Source organism: Leopardus geoffroyi, chromosome B3 (assembly GCF_018350155.1).
Source record: "Leopardus geoffroyi isolate Oge1 chromosome B3, O.geoffroyi_Oge1_pat1.0, whole genome shotgun sequence".
In the NCBI taxonomy this organism is placed as follows: Eukaryota; Metazoa; Chordata; class Mammalia; order Carnivora; family Felidae; genus Leopardus; species Leopardus geoffroyi.
The window spans coordinates 21273092-21296019 of NC_059337.1; the positions used below are offsets into that span (position 1 = coordinate 21273092).

The 22928-nt window shown below is 39.0% G+C and overlaps 1 protein-coding gene across 1 annotated transcript in view; it reads right to left on the bottom strand.

Annotated features, from left to right (window-relative positions):
* Positions 1 to 1446: 1446 nt before the first annotated feature.
* Positions 1447 to 22928, bottom strand: part of MCEE (methylmalonyl-CoA epimerase) — a 29783-nt gene continuing 8301 nt past the window's right edge. Inside the window, exons 2-3 of the mRNA XM_045448865.1 lie at positions 21098 to 21435; positions 1447 to 1746 (exon numbers count right to left, since the gene is read on the bottom strand). Coding sequence (XP_045304821.1) covers positions 1594 to 1746; positions 21098 to 21435 — 491 coding nt within the window. The 3' untranslated portion in view covers positions 1447 to 1593. The remainder of the gene's footprint in view (positions 1747 to 21097; positions 21436 to 22928) is intronic.

Genomic DNA, 22928 nt, shown 5'->3' on the forward strand with positions numbered 1-22928 from the left:
TTATAATATTTTAATACATTATCTACTATTCCATTTTTATTTGTCTACATATTTTAGTGTTAACTCTGTATAGTATTTTCAGTGGTTACTCTAGGGATTATAATATACATACACAGTTTATCACAGTCTACTAGTATCAAGTTACCTCTTCAAGTGGAATGTAGATACTTAATCACCATTTAGGTTCCATTATCCTTCCCCCTCCCTTATGTTACAGTTGTCTTGAGTATTACCTCTACATACATTGAGAACCACATCAGATGCTATTTTTGCTTTTAACTTTTAAGTGACAAGTATAACTAGATGTGTACTTGTCTTTTATAACAAGTTCAGTGTGTACCCCACTACTCATTTACTCAACATCCAATCATCCATGAATCTGAGACATTAACCACTTTCCCATACATTATGCATTTTATCCATCCATCCAAGATTCTTGAAATTCATCTTGATACTTCTACTATATTATAATCTGATATACCCCTAAGTTCATCCTCTGAGATTGATATTCCTTTCCCTTTCCTTTTCTTTTCAACTCCTTCATATTGCTTTGTGCGTATTTACATTTACTTCATGAAGTAGTTTTCCCAACTGGACCATAAGTTTCTTGGCAATGGGTTTCTATTTATTTTATATTTTCCTCTAGGACGTGGGGTATTCCATCACCTGAAGTGATAGATAACCCTACAAATTCACTGCCCTCTGCAGGCCTACTGATTAGAAAAAAAAAAAAAATCAGCTACCTATGCACTCACTAGATCATGCATGAAGTTTTCTGCAAAACTTATTCATATACCTATCACTAGCACCCAAAATACCTGCCCATACGGAACCTGTGAACATGAATTATTCCAGAGGAGCACAAATTTTGTCAAAATTCCGTAAGTTGAAAAGTTTGCTCTAAAAAACTTTCCCTGGGGCACCTGGGTGGCTCAGTTAGTTAAGCATCCAACCTTGGCTCAGGTCATGATCTTGTGGTCTGTGAATTCAAGCCCTGCATCCGGCTCTGTGCTGATAGCTGGGAGCCTGGAGCCTGCTTCAGATTCTGTCTCCCCCTCTCTCTGCCCCTCCTCCTCTGATGCTCTCTTTTTCTCTCAAAAATAAATTAAACAAATTTAAAAAAATTAAATTAAATTAAATTAAAAAAACTCTCCATAACATCCTCAGAAAGCACTTTGTCCCAAATATGTAGCTATGCAACTGTCAGGCATCATTTCATAACTCCATCCCACCTCACACACATGTGCATGTGCATGCACACACACACGCATGCACACACACAGTCATACAGTAACATATCGTAATCAGTTACCCCATTTTGAACAGGAAAAATTTTTCTATGAATATGATTTTAATAATATTCCCTAAGTACTTAATAACCAAGGATTCCTCCAAATCAGAAAAAACCCAAATTAACAAATATGTCAAATATATATTATGTGTATATATAATTTAAAAAATCTCTTTAATTTGGCTTTTAATTTTGAACTTTTCATTGATAGAAGGAGTGAAGAATTCAATGCTGGAGTATAATTTGATGGGGTTTTTCAGTATATGTTGATGGGAATTTTTTAAGTTTCTTGCAAATATAAATCAAGCTTGCTCCAATTCCACAAGAACACCACCACAGTCTTTAGGATGGAGAAAAATCACTGGTTTTCCATGTGCTCCTATTTTGGGATCTTCACTTAGAATACGAATCTTCTTCTCTTTCAAATCCATCACAGCTGCATTTATATCATCCACCTTGAGAAAAGGAAATAAATAACACATTTGAGATCACAAAAATACCAAATTATAGCATCTTACGTATCTCAAGACTTTGAAGAAGAAAATATCTCCTCCAGTAGCTTTAGGCAGAATCATCCTTAAACTTTCAAAAAATTTCAGCTTAATGCTTCCAGAAAAGTAAAAGTTGCTAGATTTCCATAGGTGAGCAACCACAATGCTTAAGAATTTTCACCATTATTAACCATTTCTCCTTGTAACCTAAAAAATGTATGTTATAATTTATAATATTTTCTTCTAGAAGTACTCTTGGTGATACTGCACATATTGTTTTTTCTTAAGAGCCCTGGGTTCTTAATAGAGAGAAGAGGCCTACCATATAAATGAGCAAGAGATTAAAATGTTAACAGATAAGAGTTTATGACAGATTGTGGTAGGTACTCAAAAGGTAGGAGTGCTTCCCTGGATCCCCAAACCTCCCACCTGAAAAACCACCAGGTTATGACTTTTGAGATTAAAACTTGGTATACATGGGGTGCCTGGGTGGCTCAGTCGGTTAAATGTCTGACTTCAGCCCAGGTCATGATCTCACGGCTTATGGGTTCTAGCCCCACGTCTGGCTTTGTGCTAACAGCTCAGAGCCTGGAGCCCACTTCGGATTCTGTGTCTCCCTCTCTCTCTCTCTCTGCCCCTCTCCTGCACACACTCTCTCTCTTAAAAATAAACATTAAATTAAAAAAAATAAAACTTCATACATATGAAAATGACTATTAAATTGCCACCAAAATGTTTTTCTCCATTCTGAAAAATCCAAACATTTATAGTTGTATAACTCTCTTCTCAATCATTTCTATTTTCTTCATATATACTGGCAGGCTAAGAAAGGAGCAAATGTGTTTCTATATACTTCATGAAAGAATGATTCTCCTCTATTTTGGAAAGTCATCCTCCTTAGACTGGCTCAGTTGGTTAAGTGTCCAACTCTTGATTTCAGCTCAGGTCATGATCTCACCGTTTGTGAGTTTGAGCCCCGCATCTGGCTCTGGGCTGAGAGTGTGGAGCCTGCTTGGGATCCTCTCTCTCCACCCCTCCCCCACTCACACTCTGTCTCTTTCAAAATATAGATTTTTTAAAAAACTTTTAAAGTTTGGGGCGCCTGGGTGGCGCAGTCGGTTAAGCGTCCAACTTCAGCCAGGTCACGATCTTGCGGTCCGTGAGTTCGAGCCCCGCGTCGGGCTCTGGGCTGATGGCTCAGAGCCTGGAGCCTGTTTCCGATTCTGTGTCTCCCTCTCTCTCTGCCCCTCCCCCGTTCATGCTCTGTCTCTCTCTGTCCCAAAAATAAATAAACGTTGAAAAAAAAAAACAACTTTTAAAGTTTATTTATTTATTTTGAGAGACAGAGTGAGCAGAGGCAGAGAGAGAGAGAGAGAGAGAGAGAGAGAGAGAGAGAGACAGGATCTGAAGCAAGCTCTGCACTGACAGCAGAAAGCCTGATGCAGGACTTGAACTAACGAACTGTGAGATCATGACCTGAGCTGAAGTCAAATGCTTAACCAACTGAGCCACCCAGGCGCCCCAATGGGAATAAATGAACTTAAAAAAAAATAACTACTTTATAAAAATAAAAACGTTACCTAATCATTCCCCTACTAATAAACATTTAGGCTAGAAGGGAAACCTAGACCCTTTTCAATGGTTAGATGCTAAATTGCCAATAGAACACAAGAGAGCTTGGTGATTGAGTTTATGGGCAAGATTCCATTGACATTTGAAGATATAAGCACATGGCAGGAACTGGTGGAGATATTTAAGAAAAATTAAAACAAAATTAAGAGAACAGATTGACATATTCTACCAAAACTGAGCTAAATCAAAAAGAGAAAGGGTGCTTAGGTGGCTCAGTTGGTTAAGCATCTGACTTCGGCTCAGGCCATGATCTCACAGTCCATGAGTTCAAGCCCCATGTCCGGCTCTGTGCTGACAGCTCAGAGCCTGGAACCTGCTTTGGATTCTGTGTCTCCCTCTGTCTCTGCTCCTCTCCCACTCATGCTCAGTCTCTCTGTCAAATAAATAAAATTAAAAAAAATTTAAACATTAAAATAAACATTAAATATATAAACATTAAAAAAATTTTTTTACATAAAATAGCAGAAGGAATGTAAAAAAGAAAAAAAGCTAGTCAATCCAAAGAAAGGCAGAAGGGAAAAATAACAAAAACCAAAAAAAGGTAAAAAGAAAATACTATATGATACAGTAGAAAATAAGTTCCAATATGGAAAACAGATTAAATGAATTATAAAATTAAATGAATTATGAGATTGTCAGAATGAATATAAAATTTAAAAAATGTTTACTGAAAGAGATATATGCACCCAACAATAAAAAACTGCAATTATACGCTCCCTAGAAGAGACTTACCTACACAAAACCATAAAAGATGAGTAAAAGGATGGAAAAAAGATATACCAGGCAAATATTAACCAAAAGAAAGTTGATACAATATTAGTATCAGCTAAACAAAATTTAAAGTGAAATACACTAAAGACAGATAAAACTTATAAATAAAATGAACAATCCACCAAGATGACAAAACAATATCAACTCTGTGTGTACCTAATGATACTACCTTGAAAAATAAAAAGTAAACAAACATCCACAGCTCTCAGTATCTGATATATCTATCAAACAGACAAAAGATTAAGGATAAAGACAAGTCATAAGTTCTTTGAATATAAGTCTGGATATAAGTCCCTTATCAGATATGTGATTTGCAAATATTCTCTCCCATTCTGTGAATTGTCTTTACACAAAACGTTTTAATTTTGATGAAGCCAATGTTATTGGTTATGTTTTTGGTGTTATATCTAAGAAACCATCGCCGAGCTAAGGTCATGAAAACTTATGCCTATTTTTTTTTTTCTAAGACCTTTATACTTTTAGCTTTTACATTTAGGTCTTTGACTCATTTGGAGTTAAGTTGTATATATGGTGTAATATAGCTTTAAGCTTTTTTGAAATGCTGTCTTGACCCAGTTCTGAGTCCCTGGCTAGAGGCTGGTCAGTTCTTGAGCAACTGATAAAAGGCCACCTCTCAACCATCTCCCTTATCAGGCTCTCACACTCTAGGGCCATTATGTGGCCACTTTAATTGCTCCAGAGACAGTACCAAACAACCAGGTACAGTCCATATGCCCCAGAGCCCACAGAATTATTCAAATTAACCAGGCTGAAGGGAGCCTATGAAAGCTAACCCCAACACATTTGCTTCATTAAGCTGCCCCCTACAACTGCAGCTTGCTGTTACTCTGTTCCAGGTGCAATCCCATGTGGCCTACATGGCAGCGTTGTCATTTGGAGCTCTAAAGAACAGTTTTGCCTTTCATCTACCGGAGTGTCAATGATTGTGTCCCCACCATCAAAAGAATCTTATAAATCTTATCAAACATATGGTGTGACCATGTGGCTATCCAGCTGTCCTAAATGCCATCTGTTGAAAAGACTGGTCTTTCCCCATTGGATGGTCTTTGTACCTTTGTTGAAAACTTACTGTAAATATGAGGATTTATGTCTGACTCTCAATTCTATTCTATTGATCTGTATGTCTATCCTTATCCTTGTACCACACCATTTTGATTACTATAGCATTGTATAAAGTTTTGAAATCAGCAAGTGTGAATCCTCCAACTTTGTTCTTCTCTTTCAAGATGCTTTGGCTATTTGGGATCCCTTGCGTTTCCATGTGAATTTTAAGATTAGTTTGTTCATTTCTGCAAAAATGCCAGCCAGAATCTGATAGGGCTTACATTAACTCCATGTATCAATTTAGAGAATGTTGCCTCCCTAACAATAGTCATCTGATGCATGACAATACTTTTTTTAAGATTAAAAAAAAATTTTTAATGTTTATTTATTTTTGAAGAAGAAAGAGACAGAGAGTGAGTGGGGGAGGGGTAGAGAGCGAGGGAGACACAGAATCTGAAACAGGCTCCAGTACAATTTCTGCAGTTCCCTTGTTCAATTGATTCCTAAGTATTTTCCTCTTTTGATGCTATTATAAATGGAACGGTTTTCTTAATTTCACCTGCAGATGTATAGATTTTTTTTAAATGTATGGGGTTTTTAAAAATCCAGATATATAAACTTTGCATTTTAATTAATGTTTAATCCATTTACATTTAATTAACATTCATACAGTTGAATTTGTTTACCATCTTATTTTTTTGTCTCATTAATACTTCATTCTCTCTTTCTTGACTTCTATTGGTTGAACATGCATTTTGGGGCGGGGGAGGAAAACCAAGAAACAGACTCTTACAAAAAAATTTTTTTAATGTTTATTTATTTTTTGACAGAGAGAGCATGAGTGGGGGAAGTGCAGAGAGAGAGGGGGGCAGAGCGGGCTCTTCATTGACAGCAGACAGCCCAGCACGGGGCTAGAAATCATGAACCGTGTGAAATCATGACCTGAGCCGTGTGAGATCATGACGCTCAATCAACTGAGCCATCCAAGTGCCGTCCCCCCAATTTTTAAAAAAATTTTATTTGAGACAGAGAGAGAGAGAGAGAGAGAGAGAGAGAGAGTGCATGTGGGGGAGAGGAAAGAGGGAGAAAGAATCTTAAACAGGTTCCACATTCAGTACGGAGCCAGACGCTGGGCTCAATCCCACAACCCTGGGATCATGACCTAAGCAGAAATCAAGAGTCAGTCACTCAATGGAATGAGCCACCCAGGCGACCCCAAGAAACAAATTCATAGCTACAGAACACAAACTGATGGCTACCAAAGGGGAGGGGGAGGGGGATGGGTTAAATAGGGGAGGGGGATGGGTTAAATAGGTGATGGGGATTAGGAGGGCCCTTGTTGTGATGAGCACTGGGTGTTCTAAGTGCTACATCACTAAATTCTACACCTGAAAGTAAGATTACACTGTATGTTAACTGTAATTTAAATAAAACTTGGAAAAAAAACATGTATTTTCGTACTTTTTATTTTATGTTATATTTTAGTTTTCCCTTGTTTAATTTTCTTAATGATTGTTCTAGAGTTTATAATTCATATCTTAATCTTATTAGTCCACCAATGCACATATAAGAAACTTACAACAGGATACTTCCATTTGCCCAGTTCCCGTCCTTTACACTTATTTATTCTGTTATAAACTCTACATTTAAAAAACTTCAAGTCAATTGTCTCTTAAATAATTTAAGGTAAGAAAAAAGTTGTTATTTTAACCTACAAATTTACCATGTCTAGTACTCTTCGATCCTTGTAAAGATCTGAATTTTCATCTGGTATTATTTCCCTTCATCCTGAAGGGATGAATACTAAATATACATCCTGAATACTTCCTTAGTATTTCTTATAGCGCAGGTCTACTGGACAGGAATCCTCTCATTTTCGTTTAAGATGTTTCCATTTCACTTTCATTGTTGAAGGATATTTTCATCAAGTTCAGAATTCTAGAATGACAGTGTTTTTGTTTTGTCTTAAACTATCTTTTTAAAAGCAGTTTTACGTTCACGAAAGTGAGCAAAGGTACAGAGATTTCCTATTCATATAACCTCTGACCACATGCATGCATAGCTCCCATCATTATCAACACACCCCACCAGAGTGGTACATTTGTTACAACTGATGAACCTATACTGACAGCATTATCACCCAAAGTGCAGTTCACCATAGGGTCACTTTTGGTATTGTACATTCTACAGGTTTGGACAAATGTATGACATGTACCCATCATTGCGGTATCACACAAGGTACTTTCACTGCCCTAAAAATCCTCTGTGCTCTGCTTATTCATCCTTTCTCTCCTCTCCCCCCAACCCGCGCTTTGAACCGCTGATCTTTTTACTGTCTCCAGTTTTGCCTTTTCCAGAATGTCACACACAGTACGTAGCCTTCTCAGACTGGTTTCTTTCACTAGTAATATGTACTTAAGATTCCTCCATGACTTTTCATGGCTTGATAGCTTACTTTTTTTCAGTGTTGAAAATAATCCACTGTTTGGATGTACCAACTTATTTACCCATTCACTCCTTCAGTAAGTGTAATTTACCCCGTAAATTACAAGAACTTCCACTATGGTGGGTAAGAACACAAACTGGTCCAACTGGCATAAGGATTATTCTGATGCTTTCAAAGGGTTCTACTCCCAGGCTCAGGTAGCTTCCTCACATGTATCATGCACTGTTCAATACTCAGATGAAGACTTGAGAAGTACTGCAGATCTCTGGAAAACTCTCTGGAGCTCTCTCTTCCTGTACTTTATACTGCAAACTCAATCCCCGTGGCCTCCCCAGACTTCAACTTCTATCTCCTCAACTCAGGGAGACTGCTAACCTTCACTTGGATTCCCCCTTCGTATACTGCAGCCTGGAAACTCTCTCCAGCCAGTAAGCTGGAAAACTGCAGGGCTCATCTTGTTTCCCTTCTTTCATGAATCAATGAGTTGTGCTGTCTAATGTCAGATTTTTTGTTTGTTTGAGGCAAAGGGATAAACCTGGCCTCTGTTAACTCAGCTACAATTAGAATTCTACATTGGCAGGGGGTTTTGTATGTTAAAAAAATGTCATTACATATTATGTTATTTCATCATTTCTGTTGTCTTTTTTTTTTTCCCCTCTGATTGCTTTTAAGATTTTTCTCTTCATTTTGGCTTTCAGCTTGATCATAGTGTGCTTAGGTACTGTTTTTTGAATTTGCCCTACTTGGGGTTGCTGAGCTTCCTGAATTTGTGGGTTGATGTCTTACTTCAGATTGGTAATGCACTTGTAGACTATTTCTTCAATTATTACTTATGTTTTCTTCTCCTCTTTTTCCGGGATTCCAACTATACTCTGATAAAACCTTTGACCATGTTCTACATCTCTCTCTTATGATCTACACTGTTTTCTTCTTTTTCTTCTTCCATATTTCTTCCTATTGATTTTGGACTCTAGGCTCTAGAACTTTCTAAGAAGATAAATTTCTGCGGTTCTAAGCCACCAAGTTTATGGTGATTTATTATAGCATCCCTAGGAAACAAATGCAGCCATTATATATCCATACTGAAATTGAACAATTAAATAAATGGATAGCAGATGGTGGGAGCCAAGTTTCTCACTGTTGGAATGGGCAGTTATGAACAAAGAAGGCTACAGTGATCCATGTAGTAATGGGTTAGAGTTGGAAACATCAGTATAAACTCATGAGTTCATGAGTATGCTATATATAAATCTTGTAAGTTCTATCTGGTTATATAGAGAAATATCTATAGATATATGTATATATACACATATATACCCTTGCTGTTAGCTCACAAGGCCAAGAAACAGTGACACTCTAGTAGCAACAAGCACAAACAGAGCTCAGATCTTGGTTTCTAATACCATTCTCTAGTAAAATGAAGCAGGGCTCCTTGGAGAAATGTCTAGTTCTAGGCTAGGGCAGGGAATACAGATGATGAGTCTGGAACATCTTATAGTACCAGAAAGTAAGCAGGTGTGGGAGGAAAACAAACAAAAAAGACGGGGTATATCAGAGACACAGGAGCCAACCCAAAGTGCCCCTCTGATAAACTGGAACAATTTGAGCAACAAAACAAAGTAGTTTTGGATTATAATCTGAAGTATAAATACCTATACATCCTCACTGATGCAAATAAATGTCTGAATCACTAAGTAAATTGCTGAATAATGAATAATTGAGTAAATAAATGGGGAAGAACAGACAAATCTTCCATTCACAAAAATTTCAAGTAATTTATGGAATTATCAAAAAGATGGAGCATAATTCTCCATGCCTTCAGCACTGGCCTCACATAGTAACTTCCTCCCAAAGTTTATATTATGGAGAATGGGGGGGGGGGAGTAACTTTACAGTAGAGAAACATGATGACATCGCCTCAGGTAGGGGATGAAGGGCAGTATCAACAGTAGTAAGTCATGTTGATAATATATACCCTTGATGTGATGTGATGAGAATGACACTTTATCTCTGTGGTCTTCCTCCCAAAAATCAATAACCCAAGTCTATCTAATCATGAGAAAAAAATCTCATGAGAGTTGAGGGACTCTACAAAGTAACTGGTAATCCTCAAAAATATCAAGGTCATCAAAAACAAGGAAACTCTGAGAAACTGTCACGGGCAAGAGGAGCATGAGGAGACATGATAATTAAATGTACTGTGAGATCCTGGATGGGATCCCAGAACAGAAAAAGGACACTGGGTAAAAACTAAGAAAATCTAAGCATAGATTTTAGGTAATAATAATGTTATCAATTTGGTTCATTAATAATGACAAATGTACTATACTAGTAAGATGTTAATAATTTTTTTTAAAAAAGGACCTAAAGTGATTAACAACCATTTGTAATAAATGGACACTGTTTAAGTCTTGATTAGAACAAGTCAACTCTAGAGACATCTGTGAATTAATCTGATAAATCTGATTTATGGACTATTATTTATGATGGTGACAAAAGACTTATTTTTAATTTTGATCAATATGATAATGTCATCATGGTTAATTTTTTAGAGACACAAACTACATAAAGGTGAAATGACATGTTGTGAAGGACTTTTAGTTTAAGGAAAAAAATAATAAAGCAAATGTGCCAAGATATTGAAAACTGTTGAATCTGGGTGATGGGAATATGGGAGTGCATTACATTTTTTTTCTACTTCTTGTATGTTTGAAATATTTCATAACAGAATCATGACTTTTTTCAGTGTCCTTTTGATAACTTCTACGCTAAATATGATCATGGATATTTTCATTAAAGAACATTCTACCCAAGTACAAATATCTACAATTCTGATATTGCATCTCAGTTTTTAGTATACTGCTTCTTCAATATCCCTTAATCCAATAAATACGTCTAAGATTTAATAAGTTAATGTCCATCAACTGACAAATAAATAAAAAAAGATGTGGTTTACATATATAATGGAATACTACTTGGCAATGAGAAAGAATGAAATCTGGCCATTTGTAGCAACATGGATGGAACTGGAGAGTATTATGCTAAGTGAAATAAGTCAGGCAGAGAAAGACAGATACTATGTTTTCACTCCTATGTGGATCCTAAGAAACTTAACAGAAGACCAGGGGGGAGGGGAAGGGGGGAAAAAGTTACAGAGAGGGAAGGAGGCAAACCATAAGAGACTCTCAAATACTGGGAACAAATTGAGGGTTGATGGGGGGTGGGGGAGAGGGGAAAGTGGGTGATGGGCATTGAGGAGGGCACCTGTTGGGATGAGCACTGGGTGTTGTATGGAAACCAAATTGACAGTGTGTGTGTGTGTGTGTGTGTGTATAAAAGATTTAATAAGTTAGATTTATGTTTTGAAAAATGCCGAATTAACATTGCACTAGCATCAATTTCTATTTCTGTTACTGTTTCTATTACTGATTTTGATTTTAAAGACCTCTACCACCTTTATCCTTCTGCTACAGTGTTGCTATAAACTTTACAATTCTTTAGAAGTACTCCTAATGTTTTGCTTGGCAGTTATAAAAAGAATGAAATGAAAATGTTTTAATTTTCTGAATTGAAAGTAGATGCATTATCTACTTTAAGGTTATAATAAATGCAAAGCAACTTGAATTGGGAAATTAAGTCTTTCCCCCTAAGTAATAAAAATGACAGTCAATAATAAGCCATCTACAAATTTTTCCTTTTACAGTCCTTTGTACAATTACAGTTGTGCATCTTATAATTCCATAAGACCTTAAATACCACTGGTGAAAATCTGGGCTATTGATTTCAACTTATTGGCTTTTTTCTTTTCTTTCTTTCTTCTTTCTTTCCTTTTCTTTCCTTCTTCCTTCCTTCCTTTCCTCCCCCCTCCCTTTTCTTTTCTTTTCTTTTCTTTTCCTTTTAGTGGTAGTGGTCATGGGATTGTACCTGGTATCTGGAAATTTATTTTGATTTTCTCCTGTCATTTGTAAATTAAGAGTGACAATACTCCAAATAAAAGATGTTCAGACTGTCACAATTAGAATTCAGAATCTCTACGTAAATCTTATACTCTGGTCCTTAACTGCCTCATCTGAAAATGTCAATGCAATCTTACTTGCTTGAAGGCAAGGAGTTGAACTAAATGACATTTTTTTTTTAATCTTAAGATATGGGGGGTCCCTGACTGGCTCAGTTGGTAGAGCATGCAACCCTTGATCTCAGGGGTGGGAGTTCAAATCTCATGTTGGGCATGGGCCTACTTAAAAAAAGACAAAAAGAAATTTAAAAAAAATCTTAAGGTCTATAATTCTCAGTGACCAAATTTTATGAACAATAATGTTCTGCTTAAAAAAAAGTGTTTATTGAAGTATAATTAACATACAATGTCACATTAAAGTCAGGTATACAACAATACTAATTCAATAATTCTACTTTGAGTAATGCACAGAGTAATGTGCTACTTTCAAGGATGCATGTTTTTTTTTTTTTAATTTTTTTTTCAACGTTTATTTATTTTTGGGACAGAGAGAGACAGAGCATGAACGGGGGAGGGGCAGAGAGAGAGGGAGACATAGAATCAGAAACAGGCTCCAGGCTCTGAGCCATCAGCCCAGAGCCCGACGCGGGGCTCGAACTCACGGACCGCGAGATCGTGACCTGGCTGAAGTCAGACGCTTAACCGACTGCGCCACCCAGGCGCCCCCAAGGATGCATGTTTTGACTAATTTCAAAAATATAGGCTTTTTATTTTATATAAAATTATGATGCTAAATGATATCAATAATGAATGAAATTTAATCTTCAAATTGATATAAATCCATGACAGTTAAAATTAAAAGCCTGGATAAAATATTTGTTTCAACTGTCTTTTCCCCCCAAATTAAAAACTAACTAACTAAATTATGCAAACTTCACAATGTTCTCACTTCGCATGGAGTTCAGAGGGTTCCTGTGTATTCTTGAGAATTATTTTAGAAGCGCATATGTCACCTCGGCTTTCACATTTGTTTAATTGATAGGACTCTCTTATTTCAAGAGGATCTCTCCTTTTCCTTCTTTATTTTTCTTGGTAATATATTGCTCTTAGTTTTACAAAATGATTTTAGCTGTAGTTGGAATTTAAAATTTTTTCCTTACTTAATAACACAGAAAGTTTAAAACCTCATCACACCGCCCCCTTTTTTTGTTTGGTCTCTGGAAATGTTATCTTCAAATGAAACTCCCACATCTGGGAACTGGCGACATACAATTCACTGGCGGAGCTTAGCTATTCCCTAGGGCTTATCATAAAGCCAAAAAGAGAATGGAAATTTTTAAAAAACAGAATTTTCTGCCTTCTTGGTTGAAGAACAGACACTCCTCAGCATGCAAAAAATAAGTTGTCTTACTAGCCTTACAATTTTTCTTTCATAAATAATATATGCTCAATGGCAAAAGATCTATAAAAACAAATAAAAAAATAAGTCATCCATTATGGGACCACTCAGAAAATAAAACTGCTACATTTCTTTACGCTGTATCTTTTTTTTATTATTTTTTTAAATGTTTATTTATTTTTGAGAGAGAGACAGAGCACAAGTAGGGGAGGGGCAGAGAGAGAGAGGGAGACACAGAATCTGAAACAGGCTCCAGGCTCTGAGCTGTCAGCATAGAGCTTGACATGGGTCTGGAACTCAGGAACGGCGAGATCACGACCTGAGCCAAATTCAGACACTTAACCAACTGAGTCAACCAGGCACCCCTGTATCTTATTTTTTTTTTTTTAATGTTTATTGAGAGAGAGAGAGAGAGAGAGAGAGAGAGAGAGAGAGAGAAAACCCACAGGAGACGAACAGAGAAAGAGGGAGAGAATCACAAGCAGGCCCTGCAAGGTCAGTGCTCGATCTCACAAACCATGAGGATCATGACCTGAGCTGAAATTAAGAGTCAGACACTGGGGCTCCTGGGTGGCTCAGTTGGTTAAGTGACCAACTTCAGTTCAGGTCATGGTCTTGTGGTTCGTGAGTTCAAGCCCCATGTCAGGCTCTGTGCTGACAGCTCAAGGCCTGGAGCCTGCTTTAGATTCTGTGACTCCCTCTCTCTCTACCCCTCCCCTGCTCCTGCTCTTTCTCTCTCTCAAAAATAAATAAACATTAAAAAAAATGAAAAAATAAAAAGAGTCAGACACTTAACTGACTAAGCCACCCAGGTGCCCCTGTCTTATTTAAAAAATTAAAAAAAAATTTTTTTTTAATGTTTATTAAATATTAAACTGTAAAATCATAACCTGAGCCGAAGTCAGGCACTTAACCAACTGAGCCACCTAGGCACCACCCCCCCAAAATTTTTTAATGTTTATTTATTTTAAGAGAAAGACAGAGCATGAGCAGGGGAGGGGTACAGAGAGAGGGAGACACAGAATCTAAAGCAGGCTCCAGGCTCTGAGCTGCCAGCACAGTGCCTGATGTGGGGCTCGAACTCATGAACCGTGAAAGCATGACTTGAACTGAAGTTGGATGCTTAACCAACTGAGCCACTCAGGCACCCTAATCCTGTCTTATTTTTTTAATTTTTTTTTTCAACGTTTATTTATTTTTGGGAGAGAGACAGAGCATGAACGGGGGAGGGGCAGAGAGAGAGGGAGACACAGAATCGGAAACAGGCTCCAGGCTCTGAGCCATCAGCCCAGAGCCCGACGCGGGGCTCGAGCCCACGGACCGCGAGATCGTGACCTGGCTGAAGTCGGACGCTTAACCGACTGCGCCACCCAGGCGCCCCCTGTCTTATTTTTTAAGTAACATTTTTATCATGTGCTTTTCCCCATCAGTCTGGTGCAGTGAGGATTATCTCCAGATGAAATTCAATATCCTTTCTGTGCTTGTAATGTCATTTCTTGACTGGGAAACCTGACTCCCATGATTTTCACTGTACTTACTTATTTCATTAAACCCTCTAAGAAATCAGCCCCTATCCCTGCTGCTGTACCTCCCTCAGCAATGCACTCTTCACCGCAGGTGTGTCCCCTGACTCCTCACCTGGCTGCACCTCCCACTCCCCCTGAGCTCCCAGTTACCATGCCATGTTACCAGGCCCCATGTGGAAGCCTCCTGACCCACTTGGGTTCGGGCACTCCTACTTTAAGCCCTCCTCACCATGCCTGGGCCCCAACTTCCTGCACAGAACTGTCCCGATGTATGCATACCCTTCACTCCTTGTTTGAGCTCTGACTCCCTATATCTGCTGCCAACCCATGTGGATGTCTACCTCACCCTGGTCAGGCCCTTGCTCCCCATATCAGGCCACCCCATGTGACAACATGCACTATCCCACTTGGCTTCAGCTCCCCACACTGAGTCACCATTTCCCCCTGTACTGATGCACTCCTCATAGGAGCCAGGCCCTGATTCCCCATGCTGGGTACCCCCTACACACACGCGCACGCGCGCACACACACACACACACACACGGTGTTAATGCCTCCTTCACCCTATTCAGGCTCTTACACTCCATGATGCTCCCCCCACTCCCATGAATGTCATCCTCCACAGGCCTACACTAGGTTAGCCTTCCATGCTGATGACCTTCTCACTCTGACACCTGAAGCTGAGCTGCCTCCCTGCAGGTACGACCCCCACCCCACTCTGCTCAAATACTGCACCCTGAGCTGGATCTCCCCAGGCATGGGCATCCTACTTGGTCTCTGGCTTTCCCATGGCAGGCATCTCCCACCTAAAGATGCTCTATTTACCCTACTCTGGCCACAACACACCTTGATTTGGGCTACTTCAGCTCTCCCCCCAAACAAGGGAGTGCCCTACCTAACGTTTTCAAGATTGAATTGTACAGGAAGGGAAGGAAGGGAGAAGGAGCCATAATTATTTTGAATACTGTTCATTTTCTCATTTGTTTTGGCCACTACAAAGCATTATTTGGCAAAGCAAATAGGTACACTAATCTTACCTTTAGTTTTATCTTGCCTTACATTTCCTTTTTGTTCTAACTTGCACTATTACTACTGTCCTTTTTTTATTTCTTATAAGCTGCATTTTGGTCAGTCACCACTAATCCTCTGTGGAAAATGCAGGGCATGTTGTGAACACCTGAAGCAAGTGGGCCACTCAGCTACGCGTCCCCAGCAGCTAATACAGTGAAGATCAGAGTGAAACCGAAAATACTCAACAACCAGCAATATAATATAGACAAAGACACCAACCAAATAGAATGGGGGGACCTCACTGAGGATGGGAGTCCTGGAAGACCCCTGCTGAACGTGTTAACCCTTTAGGAGATGAATTGTGCGTGTGTGTCTGTGCGTGCGTGTGTGTGTGTGTGTGTGTGTGTGTGTGTGTGGAGTGTAGGGGTCTCAGGGAAGGGTCCTTCTGGAAGAGGGATGTTACTCAGGAGGTTTAGAGCAGGAGCTGTTTAACCAACTAGCATGGAAGCATTAAAAAACATTTTGAAACCTTAATACAAATTTGCTGAACAAGAAAGGCTTGCGCCGTGATACATCTTGCTGTCTGGGCAAGTTCTTTAGTGAAGTTCTTTAGTGAAAGCACAGCCTATTCTCCTCAATACCAGAGCCATCTCCTCAGGGAGGGGCCTGCAGAAGGCAGGAAGTGCACATGGGCACCATCAATACAAGTTGTGCCAGGAAACAGCTGGCTACCTGGTCCACACATAAGCAAGAGAAGACTTCCAAACTTCCTCTAGTGAAAGACAAACCACACAAGTGTAAGAAATGTGGGCAAACCTTACAAGAAAAAATGGAAACCAAAAGCCAACTTTGCCAGAAAAATGTTGGTAGTGGGTGAGATACTAATCTACGTACGAGAAAAAGTACATTTTTGTCTAAAATCTGTTAAGTCTCACGGGAATCTACCCCCAAAACCAAGAGCACACTGTATACACTGTATGTTAGCCATCTTGACAATAAATTATATTTAAAAAAAAAAATGAAAAAATAAAGTCTCTGTTAAGTCAACTAAGAGCTATGATGCACACCCATAAGAGACAACCTGCTAAACCAGAGGTTTTATGTGAGGTCTCAGTGAAAAAGAACATAAAGTATCCTTGTGATAATTACAAAGAAAGTCACTTCTCTGAAGGGGTAGATTTAACATTTTAAAAGAAGGAATGGCGTTAAGAAATAAATGGCTATGGGCCATAAAATAGAAGATTACGAGCATTTTCAGAAGACACATTTCTGAATGCTGTCTATTCCCAAAACAGGAAAAGCTGAAGTCTCTGGTTTTTGTTTATGTGATATTTATCATCTTCTACCTTATCAAGCACCAAGCTCAAGTCTCTTTACATTTACAAAGGCTAAATAGGTCACTTCCTCATGCATATGAGAATGTTGTTGGTTCCCACCTCTGGCTAGTTGAAAATAAAATCATTCTACAGCATTTAAAAGTTTTCCACATTGTCCTTTTGTTTAGAGCACATTAGTATGTTGATGGCTATACACTTTTAAAACTTGTCCATGGACTCTTTGCTGCTCCTCCCATCAAGAGGTAGGGTCTTTGTCCTCTTCCCACATAGTTGATCTGCCTGAAAAGTTTGTTTATGACCAAGACTGCTGTGGGCCTTTTGAGACTAGGACAGAAATGGCCATATGGTCCTGCCTGGCTCTCCTGGGACACTCACTCTGGGGGAAACCAACTGTGCAGTAAGAAGTCCAATGATCCCAGGGTGCCTGGGTGGCTCAGTTGGTTAAGCATCCTATTTGGACTCAGGTAATAATCACACGGTTCGTGAGTTTGAGTCCTGCATCAGGCTCTCTGCTGTCAGCACAGAGCGTGCTTTAGATCCTGTCTCCCTCTCTCTCTGCCCCTCCTGCACTCATGCTCTCCCTCTCTCAAAAATAAATAAATCTTAAACAAAAAGAAGTCCGACTATCCTTAAACTACTGTCAGCAGGTGAAGATGAATAGGTTACACGCAGGTGCTCCTACTGGAAAGCTGGGCTGAGCAACCAGCTGCTGGCTGGAATCAACCGCCACCTCAAGTGAGGCATGTGGGATGCCCAGCCCAGTTGAGCCTTCATATGACTGCAGCCCCAGCCAGTATTTGACTGCAAGCACATGAGAGAGCCCAAGTTAGAACTGCCAGGCAGAGCCTTCCCCCAAACTCCTAACCCACAAAATCCTAACCAAAATCAAATAGTTGCTGTTTGCCACCCCAAAGTTGTGGGATAATGCGTATCAATGGCAACAGTAACTCTAATGACCAAGGAAGTATTTTCTGACCAATTCGATCCCTTTTTGTACTTTCAGTAGAAGGCAATTTCAGACCCAAGTTGTATTAGCCAGAATAGACTAGGTTACACTGTGCTAAAATAATTTACCCTGAAATCTCAGTGGCTTTATTCAGCAAAAATGTGTCCTGTTCAAGTATAGGCAGGGAATTTTGTTCCATTTGGTGAGTCAGGGAATCAAACCCCTGCATGTGATGACAACTTGATCTCACATACTGCTGCAGCAGGTAACACTAACTCTCTAATGTTAACATCCTATAGCATATCTTCATTCGGAAAAAGGGTCATGCTATCTCGGCAATACCATTTTTTTAAAATTACCAAGTGCAGCATAGATTGGTGGTCTCCAACATGCATTCTCCTCTTGCTCCTTTTTAAAAAATTTTTTTAATGTGTATTTATTTTTGAGAGAGAGACACACACACAGAGTGTGAATAGGGGAGGGGCAGAGAGAGAGGGAGACACAGAATTTGAAGCGGGCTCTAGGCTCTGAGCTGTCAATATAGAGCTTGATATGGGGCTCGAGCTCACAAACGGTGAGATCAGACCTGAGCCGAAGTCCGATGCTTAACTGACTGAGCCACCCAGGTGCCCCACCTTTTCCTCCTTTTAATTATAGCAACAGCCCAAGTTTTAGCAGGGCACATAACTGCTTGACTCAGACTGCACTTTCAGCCAACCATACCATGTGACTAAGCTTGGGCCAACAGGACACGAACAGGAGTGATATGTGTAATTTCCAGATCCTTTCCTTACAGGACTCGCCTCTAGGACACTTAGCTTTTAGACTGAGAACAGAAAAAATAAAATCATTCTATCTACTTACCTACCTATCTACCTATTTCCTATCTATCTATTGATTGATCGATCGATCTAGTTAAGCCACTTTAATTTTTACAAAGAACAGAGAGCAATGGCAGGGGGAGGGGTGTCATGCTAACATAGCAACAACTAACTTTTTACACCTTCTCCTATTACACACCTTCATTTTATACTGCTATACATTTTTATTTCCCCCTTTTAATCTGTACTTTTGAATTTGCCGTTACATTACTGAACTTCCACTATTCTTACTTAAACTGAACTAACTCACATAGCAGCTTCCTTTGAAGACATGGGCTCTCTGATGTAGGACACAGACACTGTAGTGTGGGAGAGGGAAGAGTGAATTCAAAGGTTTATGATCCTGCCTCTCATCCTGGAGAGGTCTTTTTCTTTTAATTTTTTTCATGCTTTATTTATTTTTGAGAAAGAGTGAGAGAGAGAGAGAGAGAGCACGCATGAGTGGGGGAGGAGCAGAGAGAGAGAGACAGAGAATCCAAAGCAGGCTCCAGGCTCTGAGCTGTCAGCACAGAGCCCAACGTGGGGCTCAAACTCACTGACTGTGTGATCACGACCCGAGCCGAAGTCGGACACTTAACCGACCGAGCCACCCAGGCGCCCCTCATCCTGGAGAGGTCTTAAACAAACCCTCATATCTACTAAAATAAAGACCGGCAGCCAAAATTAAACTCCTAAAAAAGGGGGTAAAGGTTAAATATTAACAATAAATAATACCATTTTATGGCTCCCTTACCTCAAATTTTAAACTCAACCAATACAATGAAGGCAATCTGGCACCATGGCCAACAGTGCAGATCCTGGAATCAGAACAAATCTGGGTTTGAACCTCAGCCTTGCCACTTACTACTAACTTGTCTATGGTAAGTTAACTGCTCAGGGGTGCCTGGGTGGCTAAGTCAGTTAAGTGTCTGACTTCAGCTCAGGTCATGATCTCATGGTTGGTGGGTTCGAGCCCCGCGCTGGGCTCTGTGCTGACAGCTCAGAGCTTGGAGCCTGCTTCAGATTCTGTGTCTCCCTCTCTCTCTGCCCCTCCCCCCACTTGTGCTCGCTGGCTCTCTCTCTCTCTCAAAAATAAACATTTAAAAAATGTTTTCATTTTAAAAAATAAAAAATAAAAAATAAAAAAGTTAACTGCTCAAGTCTCTGTTTCCTCACCTGAGGAAGGTGAGTAGAGTAGCTCACAGAATAGCGATGAAAATTAAAGAAAATAATACACATTGAGTACTTCGTACACAGCCAAAGGATTCAATGCCAGTTGTTACGGTAACTCTATTCCTTTCCATATGCTATTCCCTCTGCCTGGAATACCTCCTCCTCTTGTGGACCTCGGGAATTCCTTCACATTCATTATAACTCATGCCCTGTGGTGTGTTCTCACCTCTTCCACCTGTCAGGGGCAATCAACCTTTCCCTCATTTGTGTTACTGAGAAGACATGTATGTTAATTCTCCTTATCAAAGGATACTGTAATTGCTTGTTTAAACAGCTGCCCCTCCTCACTGTGAGCACAGTCCATTTCTTCTTCGCTAAATCCCACTCTCAGTACAGTACACATTGTAGGTTCTCAAATATGTTTGTAATATGAACTGAATAAACCTTTGAGTTCCCTCTACAGTCAACCCCTTTGTTTTCTACATTAGGAACGAGGCCTACTTATTAATTATGCCATTCTTTTTTATCAAAAGAATTGTCCTATCAAAATAATTTAAACCAAAGCATAATTAGTATTGATGATATTACAAAAGGCAGTTATCTGAACATGAATATCTACAGATACAGGCTCTCTAATGAGAATATTCTTATCTAACATTTCAAGTTTTTCTTGGGAATTGTAAGCAGATGCGATTGAAAGGTCTTAAAAATCACGGTCAGTAATTGAAAATGCACTGCTTTTGTAATAAGGAACAAGGTATAAGAATTTTAAGGATAGAAAATAATCATAAGAATATTTAGCATATATACGGAAATTCTTACTGTATAAAGTCTTTTCACCTGCTTCTTCTAATCACCTTGTGATAGTGAAAGCAGCTGTATTCCTATTATATGGAAGGTCATGTATAATCAATAAACACTACAGCAAAGATGTAAATCTGTTTTGGCAGCTTTGGTGGCCTTTATTGTGGCCATTAAATCCAGACTTCAATAAAAGATGTTATTATTATTGTTTATAATTTTCTATAGGGCAAGAGAATATACTGATAGATCTACCTTTGAGTAAGACCAGAATTACCATTCCCTTTAAATAACTTACTACCAGTTTCTGATGACAGTGACAATACATGGTCTTAAAAAGTAAAAGACACTTTGTAAGAGAAATTGGAAACACCAAACATTAAAATAAAATACCTCAATGCAGACATGATGCATTCCTCCAGCCTTGTTTCTCTGCAGAAAACCTGCAATTGGGCTGTCATTTCCCAGTGGATGAAGCAGTTCCATCTTGGTATTTCCCAGGTTGACAAAAACAACAGATACACCATGCTCAGGAACAGGGACCACCTCGCTTACCTGGGCCCCCAGAACATTCTCATAAAATACCTTGGCTTTTTCCAAGTCTGGCACTGCAATTGCTACATGATTGAGTCGACCCAGGTTCCACACAGGACCTGCCACTTGATGCAAGGACTGTGATGTGGAAAGAGCTTTTACTTTTGGAGGTGAAGTCTGAAGTCTGGAAAAAAACCCTGAAAAATTGAACAGCCATTGATAGCCTTCTTGAGAATTGATGGATTTATAAAATTAATTAAAAAAAAAAAACTAAATGACTAATACATATAAACATTATTTATATACATATTCTGGTTTTAATTACTGAAATTAAATTGGGGAGTTTAACGGAAAAAAGACGTCAAAATTACTCTGCCATGAAACAACTGTCTGGAATTAAAAAACTAATTGTGAGCTTTTTAGATATAAAACAAAGATGGCATTTTTCATAACAATTTCTATTTATTGATAATACTTCAAGGACAGCTACACAGCATTAAGAATGACTTGCAGTGGCTCCGTGGGTTAAGTGTGTGATTTCAACTCAGGTCATGATCTCACGTTCTTGAGTTTGAGCCCCTTGTTGGGCTGTGCTGACAGCTCAGAGCCTGTAGCCTGCTTTGGATTCTGTGTCTCCCTCTCTCTCTGCCCCTCCCCCACTCACGTTCGTTCTCTCTCTCTCTCTCTCTCTCTCTCAAAAATAAGCATTAAAATTTTTTAAAAAAAGAGTAACTTGCTATTCTCTGTATTTCACAAGGGGTAAGTTTGAAGTTGACAGGGACACAATACTCATTTAATGATGAGAACAAGCAATTTTCTCCTCTACCTATAACCAGTTTTTTGTCTTATATTCTGCAATATGTATTAAAGCCATGCCTATTACAGTGCTCTTTAATAAGATTTTATTTTAATGATTACTAAAGAAAAGAAAGACAAGCAAACATTAAGAGGATCCTTAAACTTATGAGAATTCCCTCTGAGACCAGTTTTTTCTTATGGTTTCTTTTTATAATTTTGAAGACGAGAAGAATTGCTTCTGAATGTGAAGAAACTTCTTTCATTAAGAAACTGAAGAGATGTCCATCAACTGATGAATGGATAAAGAAATTGTGGTTTATATACACAATGGAATACTACGTGGCAATGAGAAAAAATGAAATATGGCCTTTTGTAGCAACGTGGATGGAACTGGAGAGTGTGATGCTAAGTGAAATAAGCCATACAGAGAAAGACAGATACCATATAGTTTCACTCTTATGTGGATCCTGAGAAACTTAACAGGAACCCATGGGGGAGGGGGAGGAAAAAAGAAAAAAAAAAAAAAAAAGAAAAAGAAAAAAAAAGAGGTTAGAGTGGGAGAGAGCCAAAGCATAAGAGACTGTTAAAAACTGAGAACAAACTGAGGGTTGATGGGGGGTGGGAGGGAGGGGAGGGTGGGTGATGGGTATTGAGGAGGGCACATTTTGGGATGAGCACTGGGTGTTGTATGGAAACCAATTTGACAATAAATTTCATATAATAAAAAAAAAAAAAAAAAAGAAACTGAAGAGACCTATAATGTGTCCTCCCTGTGGATTACTGTTTCCCCAGTTCCCAAAACACTGGACTTTAAGAGCCGGATTCTCCCCAAGATGAAAACTGTATACATATATGAGGTCTAAGAATAATCTTGTAAAACTACATCACTTAA